This window comes from Mytilus californianus, unplaced genomic scaffold (genome assembly GCF_021869535.1).
Source record: "Mytilus californianus isolate M0D057914Y unplaced genomic scaffold, xbMytCali1.0.p SCAF_14, whole genome shotgun sequence".
In the NCBI taxonomy this organism is placed as follows: domain Eukaryota; kingdom Metazoa; phylum Mollusca; class Bivalvia; order Mytilida; family Mytilidae; genus Mytilus; species Mytilus californianus.
The window spans coordinates 38,079,586-38,106,833 of record NW_026262626.1 but is presented as its reverse complement, the minus strand read 5'-3'; the positions used below and the strand labels follow the sequence as shown (position 1 = coordinate 38,106,833).

Below are 27,248 nucleotides of genomic sequence, written 5' to 3'. Positions count from 1 at the left end.
CATCAACACCAACTGACAAGACATTAATGTACATTATAATACCTCCTGTTCTTCTTCCTCTTCTTCCTCCTCCTCACTAGAGGTATCTTCATTAGGATTTATTATGATTGGTTTATGTATTGGTACCTGTTAAAATAAACTAGGGATAATTATACTTAATTCTAATTTCTATTTATACAATTTAAAAGTTCTTCTCTCAAAAATTGATTGATAATTACACTGAAATGTTACATAACTTAATATGGATTTCTTCTTTTATCAGAAGATTTTTTTATGAAAATTGCCACAGATATTTAGATTAATATAACAATAATAATAATAATAATTCTTTATTTAAATAGGGTTACATAGTTAGCCATAAAACTAATTTTCCCTGAGTCCCTCATGAAATACATTGAAATATAAAAAACAAAGAATTACAAAATAATCAAACAGACACACACATAAGAAAGATCAAATAAGAAATTGTTTTATAATCACTCTAATATTGATTATACATGCATTTAAAAAAGTTCAGTAAGGAAAACTCATATTTAAATAAGCTGTTTAAAATATCTAACAAGAATGTAAGTGAATGAAATTACAATGCTGTAATATCCTACTAGTTACCCATGATAGTCTTTAAAACAGAAAAAAGACACATCAATATGAGTTCTTTCTCTCTTCTTCTTTAACTTTTAAAACTGACCTTTATCCTTGTAATCTCAACTGTTCTTGGTTTGACAACATCACTTGGTACTGGTGACTGAACCCGTGGGCTTGGTGACTGGACTCGTGGGTTTGGTGATTGGGCATGTGGTGTTGATGGGGAAGACCTTCCTGACATTGTGCCTAATGACTGTGAAGAATAGATTAAATCACTGGTTTGGATATTTTGCCACAATACATTTTATTTGTTTTTTGCCATTATTTTTTCCTTGTAAATTACATGTTTTTACCTAAGATAATATTTCCTCATAGTTAAAAAAAGAAAAATAACTTCAGATTATTTAAACAAAACTTCTAAATTTCTACCAAAAAAAGTAAAAAATTGTGTTTTTTATTTCTCTGTTTGTATAACTCCCTATATACTCATCCCTATTAAGCTTTCATACATGTGGCTTTAAGCTTCAAGTGTATAATAGGTTAATGTAGAAATATTAACTGGACGCGGCACCAAACATTTTGTTCTACTTTGTCACTTACGTCTTCATTCATTGCTCTAACCATCTGTATTTTCCTGTTAGCCATGGACTGTAACAGCTTGGCCCTTAATAGTGCCTCCTCATCATCAGCCACTTCATCTTCTTCTTCTGGTGGGGGTGGGGGTATTGGAAGCCCAGGTGGTGGGGGTGGAGGTAGTAGATACCCTGGTGGAGGCTCTGGTGGCAGTGGTGGGAATTCTTCTGGTGGTAGTGGTGGAGGTTCCTCTGGTGGCGGCGGTGGTGGTGGCCAGTCTGATGGCAAAGGTGGCGGCAGTGGGGGTGGTTGGGGTTCCATAGGCATCACAGGAGCGGTCTCCAGGAACGGAATCTGTCTATTGTGGTCCATCCATCCATATGTTTGAAAGGAGGGATCTGGTATATAATAACTCTGAAAATGTATAAAATCTTACAGTTGCTGACAAAGTTTTTGGATACAGATTATTATATTTGACCAGATGTAATTTTTTCAAACAGATCTAAAAAAAAAAATTGATAGGAAAAAACAGATGTCCTTAATAAGCAGGTTGTAGATTTTTAAAGATTGCATGATTATTAAGGCTTGGGGTATTAACAGTTTATTGTTATGTTTCTGTATTCAAGCCATTTTTATCTGTAAATTACAAACTAGTTTCTACAATGTTTCTACATTTACAATGAAAATAACACTATATAAATGGGGGGCATTAAACCTGCCATTAAACTGTTTGATAAGAATTATTCTAATATGACATGCTTCTTTTGCTTTGTAAACAACAGGGTGATAAAATTCCAGATATATCCATACTTAGCACAGACTCAGAGATGCACATATTATAAATTGCTGTTACTATTTACCTCCCAAGTAAATCCACATGTATTGTAACCTATGTACAAACACTATGTTGATTTCGTTGTGTTCAAATTGAAATTGAAAAAGAAACTACACAACCGTTATTCCTACTCTAATGCTTAACAAAAAGAATTAATGCATAAGATCTTAAAAATGTATAAAATCAAAATAAAATAAAATTCTGCGATTTTTCATGAATTATCTTGCCGCATTTATGTCATGCGAATGAAAACTCTCAAGCTGATGATTATTCAGCTCTAAATTCGTATAAAATCGCAATAAAATGAAGTTTTGAGGTAGGTGTTGTTTCATTTTCTATTCTATTGCATCATTCGCACATTCATGGATTTCAGCAAGTCAACATGGCTGCTCATTCCTTAGTTATGACATGTCAACTGTGGATTTGACAGTAAATAGTAGCTAACAAAAAAAAATTTGGGGTTACATATTATAAGGATTGAACACATTTTTTCGAGTGGTTATTTAAGAAATAATTCATGCAAGCCTTAGATTGATTTGATATTTGTAGCTTTTATCTTACAGGGGGTAAAATTGAACAGCCATACACACGTCAATCTTACCTTCGCTTCAGTTTTTCAAATTACCATTTTCACATGGCCTGGGTCGTTATATTGTTTAATTTTATCCCTCGCTAAGGCATGAGATAAAATTTGAACATAACGGCCCAGGCCATGTTATAATAAAAATTTATCAAAGTGAAGTTAAACTACAGTGAAATGAACTTGGATGTTCCTCAATATGATCAATGAAGCAAAAAAAATAGGTCAGATTGATGACTTTTTAATGGAGGTTACAATACTCTCTTAATCATTGAAGAAAGATAAGACCTTGACAGATAAAACTTTCTTACTTAATATTTTATCTTTTTAAAGTGAGTACATACCGGTACCATTAGAGACTGCTGTGGAAAATTAAAGAATTCTTGGTCCACTTGCAAATCTTCCATTCCTTGTCCAATATCTAATGGAGAGCCTGGGTTACTGTCTATATCCATTTCTACTGGTTCATAATTATCCTGTAACACTGGAGGTACAACCTGTCCTTCATTGCTATCAACTCTTTTTCTCTTAGTGGACTCCTTTGAAGAAATTGAAGAAAAATATTGTGGAATTTCATACAATTAAAAGGCAAAGAGAAAACATATTTTAAATATCAACACATGATCAACCCTCATTCATAGAAAAATGTCACTGTTTAAGAATTTATATTATAGAAACAGACTAGATGTTGTTTACCGAGCCCGGAAATTTAGATACGAACCAGGTAAACTTATCAATCCTTTAAATAGACTTATTCTAAACGGTTACCAATTCAACACTTTAATTAGATCTTTGAATATTGTTTTATTGGTATTAATATTGATTTTGTTATCAGTAAATTAAAATCAAACTAAATATTATTTTTATATACATATGCACATTCATGGCTCTACAATTTGTCTATACCTGTATCTTGCCATTGCACAAGGTCATGTTTTTCTCTGACTGTTAATGACGTCTTTACACTAAATCCAGTGGATGTTCCATGTGTACTGATTGATATTTTAGTCTTAGACACATGATTTTTTTTATTAGTTGTTATTGGCTTTGAACTAGCTGTCAGTAACTGCAAGTACTCTCAGATCTGTACTTGGTGTCCTTTTTGTTGTTAGGGATGAGGGATGGACAAATACCCTGCCATGTCCAATCATGTTTATGTTTGATGTTTTTCTGCTTTGTATCGATCTGATGAGTTCAGCCTTTTTCAACTGATTTTTATAGTTTGTTCTTATGTTGTGCTGTTACACCACTGTCCCAGGTTAGGGGAGGGTTGAACGCTCACAAACATGTCTAACCTGCTACATTCTTTATGTGCCTGTCCCAAGTCAGGAGCCTGTAGTTCAATGGTTGTCGTTGGTTCATAGGTGTCATATTTGTTTTCATTAATTATTTTGTTACAAATTAGGCTGTTAGTTTTCTCAATTTTTTTAATTGTTTCATATTTTTCATGTGGGGCCTTTTATAGCCAACTATACAGTATGGGTTTTTCTCATTATTGAAGACCGTACAGTTGCCTATAATTGCTTACGTCCACTTTATTTGAACTTTGGTGGATAGTTGTCTCATTGGCAATCACACCACATATCCTTATTTTTATATCTGAACTAGGTTAAAGAAAATAGAAACACAGCACACCTCCCTATGTATTTCTGTTTTCAGAAGGGCAAAAAAATCATTTCATTTCCTTGAAAAAGCTGTTTTACAACAAAAGTACACTATTCTAAATTATTACTTTAAATCCATAAACTTGATCACGTTTTTCAGACAAAAAACCACACTAATTTGTGCCCTTCGTCTTAAAACTGTGCCCCTTTAATTCTAACTAGAACAATGTCATAAGGACTGGTATATTTATAAATTCTATCATATAACCCCATACTTCTTTAAAACATTTTTGGCCATGGCGAGTCCAACAGTGAGATAAAGAATTGCTGAATTATTCATTATTCAAGTTTCTACAACAAAAGAGAGCAAGGAAATGATATCAAATTTAGATCAATTTTTAGACCCTTCCATAAAAAAAGAACATCAGGGCTAAGTGGATACAACATTTTACAATCATGGTGCATCTTTGGACTTGTCAGATTTTTAGAAATATAGAATCCAGACAGATTTTCATGAGTCCAGACCTCATGGGCTCTCCAAAGTGGTAATCCAGTACTTACCCTTCTGTATCCAGCCAAGTCAATACTATCTAACGCTTTCTGATCACCTAACATCAACAAGAAACGTCGAACTTGTTCCTTAGGATCGTCTATTGTAAGAATTTTTTGGATTTCACGATCTCGTCTCTGATGGTCTCTTCTCTCGTCACCATATCTTCTTCTATCAACTTCTTCATTTTCTTTTTTCTTTCGTCTCTCATTAGAGCGCCTACGTGATATTTGATTAACGACTCTCCGTGACTGATATCGTGATCTTGCAGGTCTCTGTGTAGCATCTCTTCCTATTTATAAATAATCCATGTACAACAATTGACTTGAAAAAAGAAGATGGGTATACAAAAGTGAAAATGAGACAGCAACTAAAAAAAACATCAGAGATATCTATTTTTACCCACAAATCTCATTCGAATATATTAAAATATAATTAAGATGTGGAATTATTGCCAATGAGACAACTTTCCTCCAGAGACAAAATGATGTAAAGTTAGCAAAAGGTTAAAATTTCAAAGAGTCTAGAACATTGAATAATCTATGCAGCTGATAATGTTGATGCATATGTGCACTGCTATCACAATCACTTTGTTAAAGACAAATTTTATGTATAGTCTATTTGATTTCTATAAATCTTCAGAAAATAATTCTTAAAAATTCATATTTACAAATAAACATTTTTTTTCTTGATGTATGTTAATGTATGATATATACGAACTCTGACTATAAATATCATAATTTTGGGCCAATAATAAAATAAAATGCTCCGCAGGGCGCAGCTTGATACGACCGCAGAGGTCGAACCCTGAACAGTTGGGGGAAGTATGGACACAACATTCAAGCTTGATACAGCTTTGGATTTGGATTGTGATTAAATATTTGACACAGCATAGGTTTCTAACACAGATTGAATGTGGTCTAAGAACTTAAAAATTTTAAATTGGACATTCACCTATTATGGTCCAATATCCAAAATCTAAATACATGGTTAGATTCAGCATATCAAAGAACCCCAAGAATTCAATTTTTGATGAAATCAAACAAAGTTTAATTTTGGACCCTTTTGACCTCAATGTGGACAAAGTTGATAACGGGGCCCAAAAATCAAAAATCTAAATACATGGTTAGATTCAGCATATCAAAGAACCCCATATATTCAATTTTTGTTGAAATCAAACAAAGTTTAATTTTGGACCCCGATTTGGACCAACTTGAAAACTGGGCCCATAATCAAAAATCTAAATACATGTTTAGATTCAGCATATCAAAGAACCCTAAGAATTCAATTTTTGTTAAAATCAAACTAAGTTTAATTTTGGACCCTTTGGACCTTAATGTAGACCAATTTGAAAACGGAACCAAAAATTAAGAATCTAAATACACGGTTAGATTCGGCATATCAAAGAACCCCAATAATTCAATTTTTGATGAAATCAAACAAAGTTTAATTTTGGACCCTTTTGACCTCAATGTGGACAAAGTTGATAACGGGGCCCAAAAATCAAAAATCTAAATACATGGTTAGATTTAGCATATCAAAGAACCCCATATATTCAATTTTTGTTGAAATCAAACAAAGTTTAATTTTGGACCCCGATTTGGACCAACTTGAAAACTGGGCCCATAATCAAAAATCTAAATACATGTTTAGATTCAGCATATCAAAGAACCCTAAGAATTCAATTTTAACCCTAAGTTTAATTTTGGACCCTTTGGACCTTAATGTAGACCAATTTGAAAACGGAACCAAAATTTAAGAATCTAAATACACAGTTAGATTCGGCATATCAAAGAACCCCAATAATTCAATTTTTGATGAAATCAAACAAAGTTTAATTTTGGACCCTTTGGACCTCAATGTGGACCAATTTAAAAACAGGGCCCAAAATCCAAAAACTAAATACACGGTTAGATTCAGCATATTAAAGAACCCCATGAAATCAAGAATAAAACCCCATTGATATTGGTCAAGAAATAAGCAATTTATAGGAAGTATCTTCTTTTGCACAATCCTGTGCTATTAAATATTTCTTGCTATTGCGCAATACTGTACAATTGACAATTTCTTGCTATTGCGCAATATTGTGCTATTGGATATTTCTTGCTATTGCGCAATACTGTGCAATTGAAGATTTCTTGCTATTGCGCAATACTGTGCAATTGAAGATTTCTTGCTATTGTGCAATACTGTGCAATTGAAAATTTCTTGCTATTGCACAATACTTATTATATAATAATTTACACATCCTGTTTGGTGTGTATCTCCTACCATATCATTATTATTTGATTTTAAATATAAATCAGAAATAACCAACTTAAAATGGAAAATTTTAAAAGAAACAAAAAAGGAAAAAAAGAAAAAAAAGGAAAAAAAAATAAATCCCCCCCCAAAATTTTTTGAACCCCCATTATGATTCATTACCCCCAAACTCAATCCCAGCCTTCCCTTTGTGGTATGGTACCTTGCAGTACAATTTCAGAGAGATCCATACACTTGAACACAAGTTATTGTCTGGAAACTAGAAAAAAATGTGTTTTTTGGCCCCTTTTTGGCCCCAAATTCCTAAACGTTTAGGGCAATTACCCCCAAACTCAAACCCAGCTTTCCCTTTGTGATATGGAACCTTGTAGTACAATTTCAGAAAGATCCATACACTTACACACAAGTTATTGTCATGAAACTAGAAAAATGCTTGTTTTTTTCCCCTTTTTTGGCCCCTAATTCCTAAAATTTGGAGGCAATTACCCCCAAAATCAATCCCAGCATTCCTTTAGTGATATGGAACCTTGTGGTACAATGTCAGAGAGATCCATACACTAACACACAAGTTATGTCTGGAAGTTACAAAAATGCTTATTTTTGGCCCCTAATTCCTTTACTGTTATTACCATAACCCCCAAAATCAATCCCAACCTTCCTTTTGTGGTATTGAACCTTGTGGTAAAATTTCATAAAGATCCATTCACTTAAACTAAAGTTAGAGTGCGAAAACAAATGTGTCTTCGGACGACGACGACGCCAACGTCATACCAATATACGACCACAAAAATTTTTTTGCGGTCGTATAAAAAGTTACCCATTAGGTCTCTATGCTACTTCTATTTTTTTTATATAAAATACTTGATGGAGTAAGTATGAATAGTGTAACAGCCTTCAATTCAAAACAAAAACATTAGACATGTGCTTTAAACCTGTTAAACCAGTTATAAAAAAAAAACTTATATGGTGGTCATTTTTCATGACATGTATAGTATCATTTGATATTTAAATGAGTTAAGTCACATGGTACAATGAAACAATCATTCAAAGCACATGTCTAATGTTTTTGTTTTGGATGGAAGGCTGTTACACTATTCATACTTACTTCATCAAGTATTTTATATAAAAAAAAATAGAAGTAACATAGAGACCTAATGGGTAACTTTTTTGATTAATGGCCCAAAATTATTATATTCATAGTCAGAGTTCATATATATCATACATTAACATATAGAGTGGGTGGCGCATATTCGCCTTAGACACATTTTCGCCGTTTTGCTATTTTTTCTGTAAAATGTTTGTGCCTTTACCCAATACTTGCCTAAATAGATGGCAAAGGCTGTTTGTAATGTTACAACTGTTGATATTCCTCTTTACCCCATTTCCAAGGTTATTCGCACATATTGAGAAATACGCAGGTGTTTTTAAATGATTTTGGCAATTATGTAAGATTTATATGGCAATCATGCGCAGTCTTAAAGTAAATATTTGTGAGAAAAATCGTATAGGAATGATCTCTCAAGCTAATTCATGTAATTGCAAACATTCGTTTTTATAATATATCAGGATAATGAGGATGGTCATATCATACATTGCGGCGAAAATGTGTCCCCCATGGTACACGAACAACTTGATTTCCTCTTGAGTTTGCATTCCTTTTTTGAACAATTAACCAATGTTTTGAAGATAATTTCTTTATCAAACTTTTTTTTCATATAGTTAAATTTCTGAAACCTTCCTAAAAAGTTCCAAATATTCGAATGTAGGTCAGATGCAAGTGGAAATGAACAAATTATGCGGCGAATATGGGTCTCTCACTCTATGTTTATTTGTAAAAATGAATTTTTAAGAATTATTTTCTGAAGATTTATAGAAGTCAAACGGACTATAATGGGATATCTTCGTGATTCTATCATACATAAGTGTAAAATTTATGAAAATAAACAACACACTAAAATCAAACTTTACAGTATACATTTGTACTAAGACTACAATGCAAATCCAATAAGTCTATATTAATTTATGATATTAATGATTACTGTACATGTAAATTCAGAAAATATTGTGATGTTTTTATTAATGCGAAAAATATGACAGTATCAAGTTTGCATTAAAAAAACTTGCATTCATAATTTTAGTAGTGATTTTCCATCATAAAATTTTTGCTATCGCATTAATTAGATTTCCCATTTTTGCCAGGGGTAAAGGATGTGCAGAATAATTTATACATGCATTAATTTCTGAATTTACAGTAACAATTTCATATCTTTTCCACAAAAAATATGCAAATAAAAATCTAAATTTATAATACTAGCCATAGTCAACATACTATTTTCTGGTCTTTTCTTAGGTGATTTTGATAAAGATTTTTTTCTTTTCACCTCTTCATTTTGAACCTGTAACTTTTCTGTCTGTGATAGTGATGATGCCAAAGCTATTCTCCTCAACTCTAACTCGTCTAAATCTTCTTCATCCTAAAAATAACATATTATATCTCATTGAATCATACACTAATGCATAAGTAAAAAACACTGCATTGAACTTTAAAAAAGAATCTGTAAAAAATTATGCAATTGTACTAACATTCATGACATTGTGTGCTTCACCTCAGGTGATTTTAACTATTCTATAAAGCTGAATACAATAAGGGTTATTCTAGAAAAAGAGACGAAGGATACCAAAAAGACATTCAAACCCACAAGTCAAAAAATAAACCGACAACGCAAAGGACAAAAAAGAAAAAGACGAACAACTGCACACAAAACAACATAGAAAACCAAAGACTGAGCAACACGAAACCCCATCGAAAACTGGGGGTGATCTCAGGTGCTCCGAAAGGGCAAGCAGATCATGCTCTACATGTGGCACCCATCGTGTTGCTCATGCACATGTATATATGATCACTGAAATTAGAGGTCATGTTGATAAAAGGAAATTTTATATTAATAATCTTAATATAAAATAATTAAAATGTTCAATTATTTTTCTGATGGTTTTTTTTTTATCTTTATGTATTGGTCTTATTTATAGGCAATACAAACCTCTGTTTGGATCTCATCATCTGCCAAAACTTTTTGCTCAGAGTCTGCATCTTCTGCAACCTGTTCTTCTACAGCATCATGATCCTGTCCTTCAGAGACATCATATTGGCCTTGAACTTCTGTGACATTATCTTGACAATGACCTTCAGTGACATTATCTTGACCTTGATCTTCAGTGACATCATCATCTAACACAATGACCTCTGGTGGTGGAGGTTCGATGATCATAACATCTTTATCCTCTTCTGTGTTTTCCTCACTGTCAGCGTCTGGTTCAACTTTTTCCTCTGATATGTTCAATATTTCTATACTTTCATCAATTCTAACTTTAACTGATTCAAGCAAATTTGGATTTTCAGTTTCACCTTCCACTTCAGTTGCCTCAGTCAAGTTCTCACTACTAATATTTTTGTCTGCATTTTCATTCTCTCCTTTATTCTCCATTTCTGTAGTTTTTAGCGACCCTTGTTTCTCTTGATTTGTCTTGTCTTTGTATTCTAGCATTTTTATCCTGTCTTCAACACCTTTAAGTTCTGATTTATATTTTTCTACTGTTTCTTTATATTCTTTACTATTTTTATCTATTTTGGCATTTCTTAATTTCCTTTTCTCCCAAACTGTTTATAGTGTTAAGGTTAAAATGTAAGCAATAACATGTACCATGTATACAGTTTATACACCCTCCCAATAAATATACATGTATGCTACATGTATATATATGGTATTATCACATCTTTGTCCCTTGGTCTTTATAAACATGAATGGAAACATTTTATAGTTGTATTGTCTAGACTATTTGACAATTATACCATATCCTTACATCTCCTTATTTTTATGTCATCATTTATCTAAAAGGTTGACACAGCTTCTGTTTATGTTATCAAATAAAAAAATTTAAGATATTTTATTGAATTTAATTCTGAAACTTAAAATAAGGAACACAAAAAAAAAAATATGAGTGGGATATCATGATAACTATTATCTCTCTCAGCTTAAAAGAAAATAAGCTTTGTCATGTTTGTTACATGTACCATGGTCAGATTTTTTTGTCAGATTACACATGTAAGGTCAAATGACCATAACTGCCTTTTCCTGGATTCTACAGTACTACATGCCATAAAATTTCATATTGATTATAACTTGAAATCAAAATACATACAAATGTATAAAGTGACATTCAGTAGTTCTTTTTTCTTTCATTTTTGTCATGTTTGTGGAACAAAATGACACCTTTGCAGGGTTTGACACTTAACTAAATTCCTTTACTAGCCTGTAGGGCTATTTATTTATCAATCTACTAGCCCTCCAATTGCTGAAAAGGATTAGGAGGGTCTGGGGACATGCCCCCCCACCCCACCGGAAAATTTTAAAAATAAATTAAGCTAAACCCTGTGTTCTACATGTTCTAGAGCATTTCCAGAGGGCTTTGAACATGTTTTGAATGATTAAAATCTAAAATAGAGTGTTACTTTGCAGGGTCAGTGCCAATAATAGTAAGACATGCAAGATAGTCAGCTGATTGTAAACATATTTGTATATCCAAATCTAAACCCATGCAGCTCCTTAATTTTTTGTAATCCTAAAGCATGTTAATGATTTAAAACCAGGTCTTAATTACCTATCAAATTTGTACAGTTTTGTTTGTGCAAAATTTAAGGCACTGGCTACGATTACGTTGAAAACGTAACAATAACAAAAAAGTTATTACTTATAGTTACTTATACTTGATTTCCAGTACAGGATCCCTAAGGCTCCTCTTCACCAGACTCATAATTTAAATTTTTTCTATCACTATTTTGTTCGTGACTTCCAGATATTTCTGCTCTATAGTCATTATAATAGAGCTCTTCGTCAGACCAATATTTGTCTAGTCGGTTTATAAAGGCATTTATGGATGGGGCCTTAGTGATTTTATCTGGTAGTTTGTTCTAGGTTTTAGCAATTCTAACAGTGAATGAGTTTTTTGGGATATTAGATTGGAATCTAAATTGCCTAAATTAAATAAGTTAAGAAATTATATATTTCAAAAGGATACATCCAGGAGATGTATTTGGTGCACATCGACGTTGAGAATCGTTATTTTGATTTTGATTTTCAATAGTGGTTTCATTCTGTACAGAGGACTTCTTAATTCTTTCTCCGTAATGCCTGAAATCTCTTCTGTCTCTGACTGGCATATGAACTGGATGCTCCTGTGGGCTTATTCTTATTCTGTCATACCGAAGTGGTCGGGGAGGGGCTGCACCGCGAGTCGTGTAATCATTATAATAATGAGATCGTGAATGGGGATTTGTGTGAATTGAACGAGGCATATTTGTGGACCAGTTATCGCGCACTGGATGTCTATAATTTTCTGGTTGTTGGTGAAATTTTGCCTGGTCATCATACGGACTTCTGTAAGACTTCGTGTTTTCGGTATTGTTCAGAGGGTGGGTATCGACTTCATCATCATCTGAGAGTTCTCCTTCTTCTTTAGTGTCGTCCATATTTAAAATACTTTATGAATCATAAAACATTGACGTGCTTTATGTTTTAAATTCCAATTCTGAAGAAACGTACCAAAAAGATGGCGTGTAATTAATGGGAGATAACCTAAGAAAAATATATGGTACTACTTAAAGCCAACGGCATAATTTTGTTAAAGTAGAAGACAATGGACGTTAACAAATAAAATTCTTTCTAAATTATTAACATGATCAAGTTTATCAGCAATCAAAGCCGGGCTTCAAAGTAATTGAGAAACTACCTTTTCTAGAGGTGGCGTGAATCAGATGTGGATACTGAAAAATTCCAAAGATCTTTTAGAGTACATAAATCTAAGACTCTTTCATCTTGCAATAGTATTAAAACATTTGACTCTCTACACTTCACACAAGTATTCCCCATTCCAAACTAAAAGACAAATTGAAAGAGTTGGTCCTGCTTTGTTTCACAAAAAAAAAATAGCCAACGTAGATACATTATAGTATCTTGTCTTAGGGAGGGATAAATCCTACTTTGTAAAAAATCACTGTAGGTCTGTTTGATTTAATGTTATGGGTTAAACTATGTTTATTATATTTTTACCTATATAAGGTTGAATTTTGCGGACCGGACAAGTCAATGAAATGGTTATTCCTGGTGGCTCCCTTGTTTCACTTTTCAATTTTGACATTCTTTTCTTTTTAATGAATGAGGCACAAGGTGCAGACATGGACCCATCTCCTTTATTGTAAGGTCAAACTAAAAGTGTATGAATACAGATTCAAATGAGTTGAACTATTGACTTGCAAGTCAAAAATACACAAATGGTGTTTTTTATCTTATTTAACGAAATTGAACCAAACTGATTGGTAATAGCGAAATATTATTTCTTTATTCGCTTTTATAAATGATTGAAACAAAACAAAACGCTTATTTCAATTTTTTTTTGTCGAATTCGTAGCTAATGCCCTTTTAATATCGATTTTTCATTGGCTGAAAGACGAATCATCTTATTCCGTTATATGTCATATATTAAGCAACACAACTTGAATAGAATTATTATCTACACCCACATCACCGAGAGGGTCTCTTCCTATACAAAGGTATATATTAATATGTCAATGGGTCCGAATTACAACATAAAATTGATGTGTGGGACGTCATCGTACTTGGAGCAGATTCCCTTTAACAACTTAATCACAAAACAGCTATTTCAATATCAAAAGATGTAAACTCAATCGAACATAAGATAGGAATAAGACAACACACAACAAAAAGTGATAAATCCAATAGTTTGTACAAAAAGGTTAAAAACATTCTGAGGTCCTACGAATACAGTGCCATCAGCACATGAAATCATACTTAATCCCAAGAAAAATTGGGGAAAAATAACTCATGGTGTGGTCAAAATAACCGGAAAAAAGGGGACAGGTATAGCGGAAAAAGTAAAATAACAAAAATACCGAACTACCAGGAAAATTCATAACGGAAAGTCAAATGGCAAAATCAAAAGCTCAAACACATCTAACGAATGGAAAACAACTTTCATATTCCTGACTTGGTACAGGCATTTCCTTATGTAAAAAATGTGGAAACTAATAAAATCTACAGTTCAATATAAAGATATGTCAGATATAAACAACTGGATTTTTTGGAAACCAAATATTTGTTGTAGCAGTGTCAGAGACAACAAAAGAGATCGTTTATCAGTAAGTCAATGAACATTTAAATCTAGAGTACTCACAAGGACTTATAAAAACCAAAGTGTGGTCGACCTTCTGTTTCGATAAAACAACCGGTGGAATGCAAATTATGTATGGAAGGCCATAAAGATGACAAACATATCCTTGTTACCTGCAAAAGACTATGTAATGTGAGAAATGAACCGAACAGGTAATAACGGTCTACCAGAGCAATTACATGCATGCCATTAAATCTGAAGAGGACCTAATGAAGCTGATAGTCGATTGTAACACCATTATTCGCATATACCGATATCCCATTTGTTTGCTGTAGAAATAATAAGCAAATAGATATAAGAAGATGTGGTATGAGTGCCAATGAGACAACTCTCCATCCAAGTCAAAATTTATAAAAGTAAACCATTATACTGGATTTGTGCCTTTGCATATCAAGAGAACTAAATTTTTGTGTAAAAAATTGAAACTTTAATCTACTAATTAGTATCTACAAACTATGCATTACAATATAAACAATATATAAATAGGTTTTTTTAATATATCATATTTTAAGTTAAATTACTTGTTTAGTAATGTGATATACTCATGATACTATAAAAGAGGGACGAAAGATACCAGAGGGACAGTCAAACTCATAGATCGAAAACAAACTGACAACGCCATGGCCAAAAATAAAAAGACAAACAGACAAATAATAGTACAGATGACTTGTTATAAATTACACACATTTAGATCTGTATTTTTTCAGTTTTACAGTTTTTAAACTTTTGATACTTTAGATTTTCAAAAATAAATTTAAAATAATTTGAGGAACCATTCGCGATATAGTAAGTCCTCTCCACCGAGCATGACAATGATAAACTATAAATACTTTAATTATAACAAGTGGATACCAAATTTACTCCAGAAAATGATTGTAAAGCTTTTGAATCTATTCTAACATAATTTCCCAAATAACACATCTTTATTTCTAATGCGGTGACCCTACAAACAGGGTGAATTGTCGTCAATGACGCATGAAATATTTGCTCTGAAAGTTAAACAAACAACAACCAATCAACCAAATTTGAAAAAAAAAATATAAAGGATTTGTTCAGAAATCAAATGGCGGACGACATATGTCATAATAAGGCCTTGAGTGTTGGTGTTTGCAGCTGATAGTAAAGATAGTTATTGTGTTTCGCATGATCTAGAATGTATAAAGCTATGTTGGAGATCGTACAGGATGCTATTTTCCTCAAGATGATTAATGATGTGTTTTGTGACAATATGTTCCATTAACTTAATTGCAAGGCCACTCTTAAAAAATGCTTTGTTTGATGTTGCCTACCCATGCCTTGTAGGGTTGGGTAGGTAAGTAGGTAGGTAGGTAGGTAGGTAGGTAAGGATTTTTTTTTTGGCAACAACATAAGTTACATGTTTTAGACAAGAAAACGACGTTAAAGCAGGAAAAAATCTAAAAAAGAAAAATTTGAAATGATTTGTGTCATACATTTTTTCGGGTACGCTACGTTTTAGGTAGGTAGGTAGTCAACATCAAACAATTTGAATTCTATTTTTGGCCCAACAGATGCAAGTCAATGAAATTTGCCTGTAGTTGACAGGTTTATGTTTGGCGCAAAATAAGCAGTCCTGTGAAGTCTCTCCGAAGTGTCAAGTGATTTATTAAATATGATTGTGAGAATTGGTGCTATATGTTCTTGCAATTCTTTTAAGATATGGTCACTGATGTTGTCTGGGCCGTGGCTTTATGAGGGTTGATGTTGTTAAAAAGTTTTATTATGCAAGGAGTTGAAATTTATAATCCTGTTTTATTTGGATGAGGGCTTAGGACCATTAGTTTCTGAAGTAAAGACTTACTTAAACTTCATTAAGGATGTTAGCTTTTTCAGCAGTATCTGTAATGCCATCCTTTTTTAGACTCTGCAGCTTATTCTTGATTTGTCTGCGCCGATTAATTTAATATACTGGAAGAGTTTCTAAGGTGTTGCATGATTGAGTGGTGGAGTGTCTGGTTCGTTAATGGGTAAGTAACATATCAATTTCTCTATGTAGTTCCAGTATGCCACTCTTTGTTCTTTTTGTACTTGTGATTTGAGCTTTTTATATTTATCACAGTAATTTGTATCCTTTCTCTTTTTGTATAATATATATATATATAGGAATATGGCAGTTGTTATCAGACAGTCCGTTTCTATGTATGTTGCTGTTTGCTTTTATTGTAGTTCAGTTTCTGTTGTTCCGTTGTTTTCCTCTTATAGTTAATGTGTTTCCCTCGGTTTTAGTTTGTTACACGGATTTGTTTTTGCTTAATCGAATTATGACTATTGTACAGCGGTATACTACTGTTGCCTTTATTTTTCTTTAAGCTGCAATGAACATCTTTAGGAGGATGATATCCAGAGCTGTCAAGGACATTTTAAGAAGATTGCTATCCAGTGATGTTACGGAATTTTCTTGAGTAGATTATTATCTGTGGCTTTTTGGGGGGCATTATCAGTAGTACATTGCTACCCAAAGCCTTAATGGACATTTGGCAGAGTAAATTATTATCTCGAGCTATAAAAGATATTTTTTTGAGTAGATTGTTATCTGGAACTATAATAGACATTATCACAAGGAGATTGCTATCCATAATGAAGATTTTCAGGAGGAGATGGGCATTTTAAGCAGGAGATTGCTATTCAAAGCTGTAATGCACATTTTCTATAGGAAATTGTTATCAGGAGCTATGATGGACATTTTCTGGAACAAATGGCTTTCAAAAGCAGTAATGGACATGTTCTGGGAAAAATAGCCTTCAACGCTGTCATGGACATTTCCTGAAATATTTGCTTTTTAAAGCTGTAATGGGCATTTTCAGTAGGAGATTGCTATTCAAACTCTGATGGACATTGTCATTAAGAGACTGTTCTCCAGAATTGTAGAAAACATTTTTGTAGTAGAATATTGCAACAAGGACCTATAATGACCATTTTTAGAGAAAACCAATTGCTATCAGTTCAGAATCTCAAAGCAAATATCCAATTCTTTGTTACAATTCATTCACATTGCACTTGTTCAAAAAAAAAATATCATCCTCATTATCAGCAAGTTCTGTGTTTAATCAGTAGAGCTGTGGTGTTTCTATTTTTTCGTTTATAGGAATTAACTCGTGTACTAAGAAATAAAATTGAGAATAGAAATGGGGAATATGTCAAAGAGACAACAACCCGACCAAAGAGCAGACAAGGCCACCAATGGGTCTTCAACGCAGCGAGAAAATCCCGCACCCGGAGGTGGTCTACAGCTGGCCCCTAATAAAAGTGTGTACTAGTTCAGTGAAAATGGATGTCACACTAGACTCCAAAACATATAAATGAACTAAAATTAAAAAAACATACAAGACTAACATAGGCCAGAGGCTCCTGACTTGGGACAGGCGCAAAAATGCGGCAGGGTTGAACATGTTTTGTGAGATCTCAACTCTCCCCCTATACCTCTAGCCAATGTAGAATAAAGAAACACATAGCAATACGCACAGTAAAACTCAGCTCAAAAGAAGTCTGAGTCCGATGTCAGAATAGGTAACAAAAGAAACTAAGCAAAATGACAATGATACATAAATGAACAAAGGACTACTAGCAGTTACTGACATGCCAGATCCAGACCTGAATTAAACTGATTGAAAGATTATGTCTTCATCATATGAAAATCAAGTACAATCAAGGATATTTCTCTGACAATAAGCCCTCTATATTCATTTCAGAATATCACAAACTTGTGAAGTAATCTTGTGTTCAATATTTGGTGATGAGCAGTACTAACCATAACTAGAGTAAATTCAGAAATTTTTGCAAGGTTTTCATTAATTCGAATAGTCTGTCTCGCATTTAAATATTAGATAAATATTTCTGTATCAAATATTTCTGTATACATAGTTTCCCGAGATCACAATCGCATATCTCCCATTTCGTCTATTCTTCAAAAATTGTAATAATATTTAAACCAATAATTTCTGAATTTACAGTATTTTTTCTATCTGACTTAAATCATACCTCTCACTTGCTCTTGTTTATTGATGCACATGGGAGCAAGTGAGGTTTCATTTTAATCAGACTGTAATGCTTTTAAATAATTATTGAATGTATTAAATTAAATTCGTTATCTTGTAATTTTTTTCTCGTGTTTCTAGTAAGAACTTATTAATCCAGTATCTTGTAATGATTTTTATTAAGAACCTTTTTTATTTGTAATGTTCATTCTTTTCTGTACTTGTAAACTAACTTTACCATTCTGTCATTGAGTGAGTTCCTCATTTTTCTTTCTTATGGGTACAGATAGTTTTTATATTCTGATCATCATCACACATACAAAAATCCAACATAATTGGTAAAAAATTTATTAAGTTTTCAACAAAAATACACAATTTAGATCTACAAATTCAGATATCTAAGTAACAAACTAGACATTTAAAACAAAACTAAAGCCTGAGAACTTGCATTGCATAATGATTAGTAAAAAAAATGCCAACAAATAAACAAAAAGCTGTTACCATGGTTATAAATTTTAGATGACAACCAGATAATGAAAAATACCGGCTACATGCAAATAAATTCAATATACAATTTTATACTTACAATCCATTTCATGCTTAATATAATATATTTAGACTTGTACAAACTGGAAAGGGGAAATATATAACTAAATATATACATGTAAATATTAATTATTATCAATACATGTTTTAACTTTATGTTGCTTACTAATTGATTCTGTTGATCAACAATATTTACAATGTAAATGTCTCACTTCATGCATGAATCAATATCAGCTTATGCGATTAAACTGTAAAGTAACAACATTGAAAAAGGTGAGCTCCCCAGGTATTTCATTTAGCATCCTGGTTAACAGGGAAATTTGAAATACCATCTTGTTTCTAAAAAGTATAGCATCCCATCCATAACATAATTTGTAAGAAAACCAATTCAGATAGCATCACATTGAAGAAATATAATATCACATTACCATGATGCTAAAAGGACCTGGGGAGAACACTGGCGAAAATGGTTTGGTGGCATAGTGCAAGTACAGGGGGCGGATCCAGCCATTCATTGATTACTGAGATGTTTATATTAATGCGAAAAATGTGACAGTCTTAGGTTCGCAATAATAATTTCAGTACTGATTTTCCTTGATAAAATTTTTGCTATCATAATTAATATATTTTTGACATTTTTGGCAACTGCCAAGGATTCACAATAATAAATGCATGCATTAATTTATAAATTTACAGTATATAACTATATTTTACTACAGAAAATGTAGACAAAAAATATTTTTACATATGAGTTTCATTAATATTGAAACTTTTCAATAACAATTTAGTTTTGTAATAAGACTAGTGAGATCTGGGATCACCACAGAAAAGACCACTAATACCTGTGCCTGGTATAGAGAATCCAACATTTTTCTCTACTTTTAAGTTAGAAGTTAAATACACACAAGACAAAAATCACAAAAAATAAACTCACACTTTATCACTTGCAATAATTCTCTTAATTATGTATGAAAATTGCATTTATTTATCAGGTATTATGCTGCAGATTAACAATAATAAATGTACAGATCAAATTTCAAATTTACATGGACTTAATAGTTCTAAATTTTACAAAACTTAGTTATTGTTCAATGTTGATATCAAAAAATTACTCTAAACTTATTAATTAATATTTTGAAATATTATAAGATTTTCTTAAATTAATAGACAAAATTATCATAAAGTAATAAAAAAAACATGGGATATATCTCTACCTGAATACATTTCAAATGTGGTTGTTGAAAAGCAGTTGAAGTTGGATGAAAACTTTAATCAGTTTAAATGGATATAATTTGGCCAATGAAAATACTGGTTATCAATTTAAAGTGTAGAATTAAAGCAAGACTTTTAAGTTTGATGTCTATAACAGGTACTCTAATGTTATTTTGACTTAAAAAAATTGTCCATCTTGCTTTAAAAGAAGAGTCAAGAAGTAAGAATGGTGATGACTGGTGATTAGTTACAAGGTTGGAAGATAAAAACTAAGAGTGGTGTTGGACTATGGTAATCCCTTTAGGAGTATGAAATACAAATTTAAAGAGATTTTAACCTAAATAAAACAACCTTATGAATATGGCTTATAATAATGGCACTGAATATCTAAACTAGGTTATATATCAAACATTATAACGGATCAATCTCTAGAATTTTATGAACACATTGTTATATTTTTAGCTTTATCAAATCAATTTTAAACTTTCAAGAAAAAAAAACAACATAAAATTGTTTTTTGATGACAAATTTCTTTCACAAACAGACAATTTTTCCTAATGCAATTTAACACGAAAATAATGAGTGAAAATTGCCTGTGTAATGGATAAACATTGATAGGAAGGCCTTAACATAGATCGTTGCAAAATTAAATAATGTGAATTAAGCCAACAATATTTTAAAATGTAAAACATTAATTTTAATTCTCACCCTTTTGCATCTTGTGAATTAATAAAAATACGCAATAAAATTCTAACATACATGTATGGAAAAAAAATAAAGCATTGCATTGTTATGTTATTACATATAATTACATATACATTAATCAAATCTAAATCACAGATAAAGCAAGTTCATAAAACAATCCTGGTCACAAACACATCATGGACTTTTGTCAATTGGTTTTGATCGACACAATTTGAGCAATAGTTTATCCCTTTTGTTGATATGTTGGAGGTCTATACAAATTCCTTCATAATTCAGATAATTCAAGTTGTATGCTAGACCGCTAGACTTTAATTTCTTTTAGCCTTGCTTGATTCATCACTAAGATCCAGTAAGGATATCTTATCAGACTTGGTAGTATCACATGTTTCAAATGGGTTAGTCAGATAGGAAAATCAACCATTTATTCCTCCAAAATGGCAGCAAAGGGAAATAACTCAAACCTCAAATTATGTCATATCGAAACCTATCAATACTCTTACTCCATCACCCTCATCCCAAGGCCGTGCATCAATTAAGGTGATTACCAATGGTATTTACACGAATCAACAATTTGTTAACTTATAATTATAACTAGTTATTATAAAGCAATTATTATCTAACTATTATAATGTATATTACTGTATAATGCATAGACTATATGGACATTATATATCATATTATTTTCTTTATACATTATTCTTGATAACACAGTCAATTTATTGCAAATAAGACCCCATTTATCATATAGGAGGTAATTGCATTTTGTTTATTAATATAATTTCAGTATTTATACATACAAATGTTGTGATTTAATTTGTTAAGGATGTTCACTCCTCTTGTTTTTTATTTTTAGCCAGATATTCGGAATCCTCTGGTTTTATCCATGTAGTGCCATTAAAAATTTTGCCTGCTAACCCCTACTTTTCTTTTCATAATTTTATTACATATAGTTTAAAAAGCCACATTAGAAAATCTTATAAATTCCTTGTTATTTTTTCATTGTTTTTGAAAGAAAAAAGGTGCCAATGTTAAATTTAGGAAAAATCTGGAGAGAATCATTTCCTGCCAAATTTTCAATGGCTTATATCTCGAAAACAAGCACACGACCGCTTGTTATTTTGAAACAGAGTAGCGAACATCCTTAATCAAAAACCTTTAGATCAACACATCTGATTACAATAAAAGGTGCATGTGTATTGTTAAAATAATAATTTTTTCTGCTTAAAATAAAGGCTGAGCAAGCAATATTATATTGGTTTCTTTTTAAATTTACAAATTATTGTGGAAGCAATATATTTAGTTTCTCTCATTTTATATTCAGGTTCTCTATTTTTGAGAACTATCATCTATCATTTATTTGATAATTTCATATTTAATTAAAATGGAGTGTAAATTCAGTAAAATGGTGATAAATACCAAAAAAATGGTGATAAATTCCGAAAAATGGTGATAAATGGATATTTGTATCCTTTAAATTTCTATTAAGAAATTTTAGGATCAAAAGAGTAGGTAGATAAAAAATAAATTTGGCATTAATTCCATACATTTTGGACTGAGCTGAATTTCTAGGCATTGTGAATGTGAATAAATGATGATGCTGGTATATATCAATGAGACAGCAACCCAATAACATAATAAATCCAAAAATATATTGTCAGACAATGCCTAATTCATATTACATTTTTTATAAATCATTTCAATTAATTAAAATCATTTACATTGTACCCTGTTTTTAAACTATGTTCAGTCCCTCTCAACTTGGAATAGCCAAAAAATTACATTTTAAAGTCATTGAGTAAAAGTTTGCTCAATTCCATATAAATTCTCTGAAAACAATATAAATAGCCATTTGTTTTTCATTGTGCATTGATAAATGTTGCAGAAAAGTTTCCTAGACCATAGAAAATAGTTCCAAAATTCACATTAGAACTTTCATAAAACATGTGCAGACAGGTAAAGTTTCATTATTTTTTTCCTTGTATAAACACGAACGATTCCCAACTTTCCTTCCCCTTTTTTTTAACAAATCACTGTAAGAGATAAATAGTGGAAAACAGGGACTAGAATCTAGAAATTATCTTATCTGGCCTCAATGTATTCAAAGTAAAATATCAACCTTCTTAACATGACTAGTATATTACAATACTTTATTTCTTTTTAGATTTAAAAAAATAAACAAAAACCACCTAAGGCAGTTACTCTATATAAGAAGCCTGAGGAGTATGGGAAATCTGAGGTAGGTAATGAAAGCAAATAATAGACAAACGCTAACAAACCATACTTAGCAAAAGGAGGGCGGTCATATGAGGAAACCAGGAAGAAGAGCAAATTGTAGTTGGACATTTTATTTTTCCCCTTAAAATTAAGCTGTTACTATTTATCTTTTGCTTGCCAAACTTTTGGCTCAGACTCCCTTACAATTGGAAGTTACATGAATATTTATGAAAGGTAAAAACAGATGACAGATATACTATTTTCATGCAATATGTGACTACAAATTTGCTTTTAGCATAAACAGATTGACATCAAAATATTAGCTAATAGAAAAAATAAAAATAAAACAGACATTTAGCTTTCTGTTTGGAGCATTTCAAAAACACTTCACATGATCAGAAATATCTAACATTAGAAGATTTAAACTTCAGTTTGCCAACAATACTATTAACCTAGCTGTTGTAAAATATTGTAACTAAGAAATAGGTTTTTGTATTCAAGTTCTTCATTAATTATGTTATAAAACTCTCTCAGAATTCTTCAGGTTTTAGAGCAGACCTTAAACATTGTTACTTTTAACCTTAATCATTTAGCCATACATGAATAATGATTATTAATCTGTCAGAATGTTTGCAATATTTAAATCAGTTTTCTAACAGCTCTATCACATTTCCAGTGGCCAACCTTTTTCAACGTATATCTCTTTGTATTTATGCATTCAGGGACGGGACTTAAAATCAAATTAAAACCCTAGATGCAAATATATTTCAAGGTTTGAGGGCTCTTACAAAGTTTTGATTTTTCATTAGACTGCTGTTCAACGGTTTTAAATGTTCTGTGTGTGTATGTGTGATTTAAGCTACTTTCTGTGCACATATATAATTAACCGAACAAGGCGAAAAAAAAAAAAAAAAAAAAACTGACTTTCAGTGCCATTTCAATAATTTATCTGTCAGTATAAAATAATTTTTCATTAGACTGCTATTCGAACTATTTCAAATTTTCTGTGTGTAATGAGTGCTTTAAGCTACTTTCTGTGCACATATACAAATAATCTGTCAGTATGTATGAAATATTTCAATCAGTTTTCTAACAGTTCCATCTTTATATTTCCAGTGGCCAACTTTTTTTTAACTTGAAACTCTTTGTATTTATGTATACAGAGACTTGTCCAAAAATCAAATTACCATGGTTGATGCGAATATTTAGAAGGGTTTGTCAGCTCTTACATACTTTTAATATAATTTATGTATCAGTATGTATGCAATATTTCATCCAGTTTTCAAACAGCTCTATCTCTCTTCCATTTGACAAACTTTTTTCAGTGTAAATAAATCTCTATGAATATATGTATTCAGGGACTTGTCTTAAAATAAAATATCTACAATAGACGAAAATTTCTTCCAAGGTTTGAAGGCTCTAACGTACCTTTTAATTTTCATTTGACTGCTATTCAAGACTTTTAAATGTATTTGAAGACTTGTACAAAAATCCAATTATCACGCTTGATGCGAATTCATTTCAAGGTTTGAAGACTCTTACATCCAGCAACCAACTTTTTTTGTTAACATAAATCTCTTTGTATTTATGTACTCAGGAACTTGCCCAGAAATCAAATTACCACACTAGATTCAAATCTATTTCAAGGTTTGACAGCTCTTACAAAGAATTTTTGAAAGTTATTCAAGAATTTCAAATTTTGTGTATGTGTGCTTTAGACTTCTTTCTGTGTGCATCATTAACTGATCAGGATGAACAAAAACATTCAAGAATTCATCATTCAGTACGTATGCAATATATCAGTCAGTTTTCATATATTGTGGATTCATTTATTTTTGTGGGTATCAATTTTCGTAGATTGAGGAAAACTTAAATTTTCATGAGTGTTTGATTTTGTGGTTTTGCCAAACTTTGCATACACAGCCTAAAGAAAATTTGTTATTCGTTGAACATTTGAATTTGTGGTTATCCTGTTCCCACGAAACCCATGAAAACTGGTATCTAACGACTAATAATAAATCCACAGTAGCTCTATCTCACTTCCAGAGGCCAAAATTTTTCCAAATACATCTCTTTCTATATGTATTTGGGAGGACTTGAACAACAATCAAATAACAACGCTAGACATAAATTCATTTAAAGGTTTGAGGGACCTTAGAAAAGAGAATGGAAACGGGGAATGTTTCAAAGACACAATCCAACCAAAACAGCCCAAGGCCACCAATCGGTTTTGAACATAGGGAGAAAGTTTACATACTTTTTAATTATATATTTGACTACTATAAAACTGTTTCAAAACTGTGTGTGTTTTAGGCTACTTTCTGTGAACATATATAATTAAATAACTGTACAGGAAAAAAATGACTTCCAGTGCCAACAATATAATTTATTGGTCTGTATGTATGCAATATATAAGTCAGTTTTCAAACAGCTCTATCTCAATTCCATTGAACAACTTTTTTCAACATAAATCTTTTTGTATGTATGTATGTATTTGAGGACTTGTACAATTTTCAAATTATTACGCTTGATGTGAATTCATTTCAAGGTTTGAAGGCTCTTACAAACTTTTTTATTATTCATTTCACTGCTATTCAACAGTTTCAAATTATCTGAGTATGTGTGCGTTAAGCTATTTTCTGTGCACTTTAAAATAAATTAACTGAACAGGGTGACAAAAAAATATGTAAGTATGTATGATATATTTCCTTCAGTTTTCTAAAAGCTCTTTCTCATATTTTTTCAAAGTAAATCTCTTTGTACGTATGCATTCAGGAACTTGTCCCAAATCAAATCACAGCACTAAATGCAAATTCATTTCAAGGTCTGACGTCTCTTATATACATTTGTTTTTATTCATTAGACTACTATTCAAGAGTTTCAAATTTTACTGTGTGTGATTGTGCATCTGGGTTTTCGGCTACTTTCTGTGCACATTTATAATTCATTTACTGAACAGGATGTGGAAAAAAAATTACTTATAGTGTAAATTCAATAATTTATCTGCTTGTATATATACATTATTTAAATCAAACAACTAAAAAATCAAAATTACCACGCTAGATGCAAATTCATCTCAAGGTTTAAGGGCTCTTGCATACCTTTTTAGTACATAGTCCACTGCTATTCAACAGTTTCAAATTTTCTGTGTGTTTGTTTTGTATGTATTTAGGGACTTGTCCAAAAGTCAAATGACAAGGCTAGATGCAAACTCATTTGAAGGATTGACTGCTCTTACACACTTTTTTAGGCACTTGCCTAAAAATCAAATTACCAGGCATGATGCAGATTTATTTCAAGGTTTGACAGCTCTTACATACTTTTTCTATTATTCATTAAACTGCTATTTAACAGTTCTAAATTTGAATTCTTTGTATCTATATATTCAGGCACTTGTGCATTAATCAAATTACAATGCTAGAGCTGAATTCATTTCAAGGTTTGAGGGCTTTTACATTCTTTATTATTATTATCCCTTTGAAGTTTTGACCATTATAAATCAGATAACAATAAGAGGAAATGAACCTAGTTAAGTTTAAATTTTTTTACTAACTTTATTCAAATTTTAAGTGTGCGAGTTTTAGGAATAAAAATTTTCTTTGAGAGGGCACTATTTATGACTATAAGACTTTCAATTTTCATAAAAAACACCTTAAATTCACATCCTGCATAACCCAAACTGTAAAAATAATTTCTGAGTAACATTAAAAGTGCATTTTTACATCTCATAGAGACAAATGCAAAGCACTAAAACTTAATAACAAAAAAGCACTTGTGATAAAAATTGGATGGCATTATCTGATACATGCGTACCCTACTTTTGGTACTAAGTCAGATCTGCAATAAAAGTACATGGCATGATTTGGTTTCCTGACTGGTTACCTGTTAGATCTATAGCACTTGTATTATGGATGAATGTACAGCACCCTGTGTGGTTTTTTTGTGAGATCAGGTGGCAGCTATATAACAAGTAGATCTTCCATTGACCTTTGGCGAGAAAATTCCTCGTTACATGTTTTTGTGTCTAGGTATTTTGTAATAGAATCATCCATATCTTCCTCTTTTAAATTTGTATGGAAGGATGGGATCTTATCCAGTCTTGGTGGCCCTTCAGCTACTTTTCTAATTCTATTTTCTGCCAGCCTAAAAAAAATAAATGATAATAAAATATTGTACAGACGAAATAGATGAATCTAAAACTGCAAGAAATATCAGTGGAAATAAATTTATGACAAATAAAAAATATATGTAATGCTGAAAACACATAATTAACAGTGTCTGGTGATGATTCAAATCCTTAAGTTTTTGGTCCTTCATGGACCTTCTTAAGAGGCAAAATGATGGA

General features: G+C 31.7%; 2 protein-coding genes across 3 annotated transcripts in view; both read right to left on the bottom strand.

The window, feature by feature from the left end:
* LOC127724473 (zinc finger C3H1 domain-containing protein-like) overlaps positions 1 to 12,611 on the bottom strand; it is an 87,256-nt gene extending 74,645 nt beyond the window's left edge. The window contains exons 1-8 of the mRNA XM_052231440.1: positions 12,066 to 12,611; positions 10,031 to 10,647; positions 9,319 to 9,463; positions 4,739 to 5,019; positions 2,918 to 3,112; positions 1,186 to 1,572; positions 689 to 838; positions 43 to 126 (exon numbers count right to left, since the gene is read on the bottom strand). Of these exons, the coding sequence (XP_052087400.1) occupies positions 43 to 126; positions 689 to 838; positions 1,186 to 1,572; positions 2,918 to 3,112; positions 4,739 to 5,019; positions 9,319 to 9,463; positions 10,031 to 10,647; positions 12,066 to 12,516 (2,310 nt within the window). The 5' untranslated portion in view covers positions 12,517 to 12,611. The remainder of the gene's footprint in view (positions 1 to 42; positions 127 to 688; positions 839 to 1,185; positions 1,573 to 2,917; positions 3,113 to 4,738; positions 5,020 to 9,318; positions 9,464 to 10,030; positions 10,648 to 12,065) is intronic.
* A 5,947-nt stretch (positions 12,612 to 18,558) lies between these two features.
* Positions 18,559 to 27,248, bottom strand: part of LOC127724489 (low density lipoprotein receptor adapter protein 1-B-like) — a 29,508-nt gene continuing 20,818 nt past the window's right edge. For both annotated transcript variants that reach the window (XM_052231473.1, XM_052231475.1), the window contains one exon: positions 18,559 to 27,046. In XM_052231473.1, the coding sequence (XP_052087433.1) occupies positions 26,863 to 27,046 (184 nt within the window). In that variant the 3' untranslated portion in view covers positions 18,559 to 26,862. The remainder of the gene's footprint in view (positions 27,047 to 27,248) is intronic.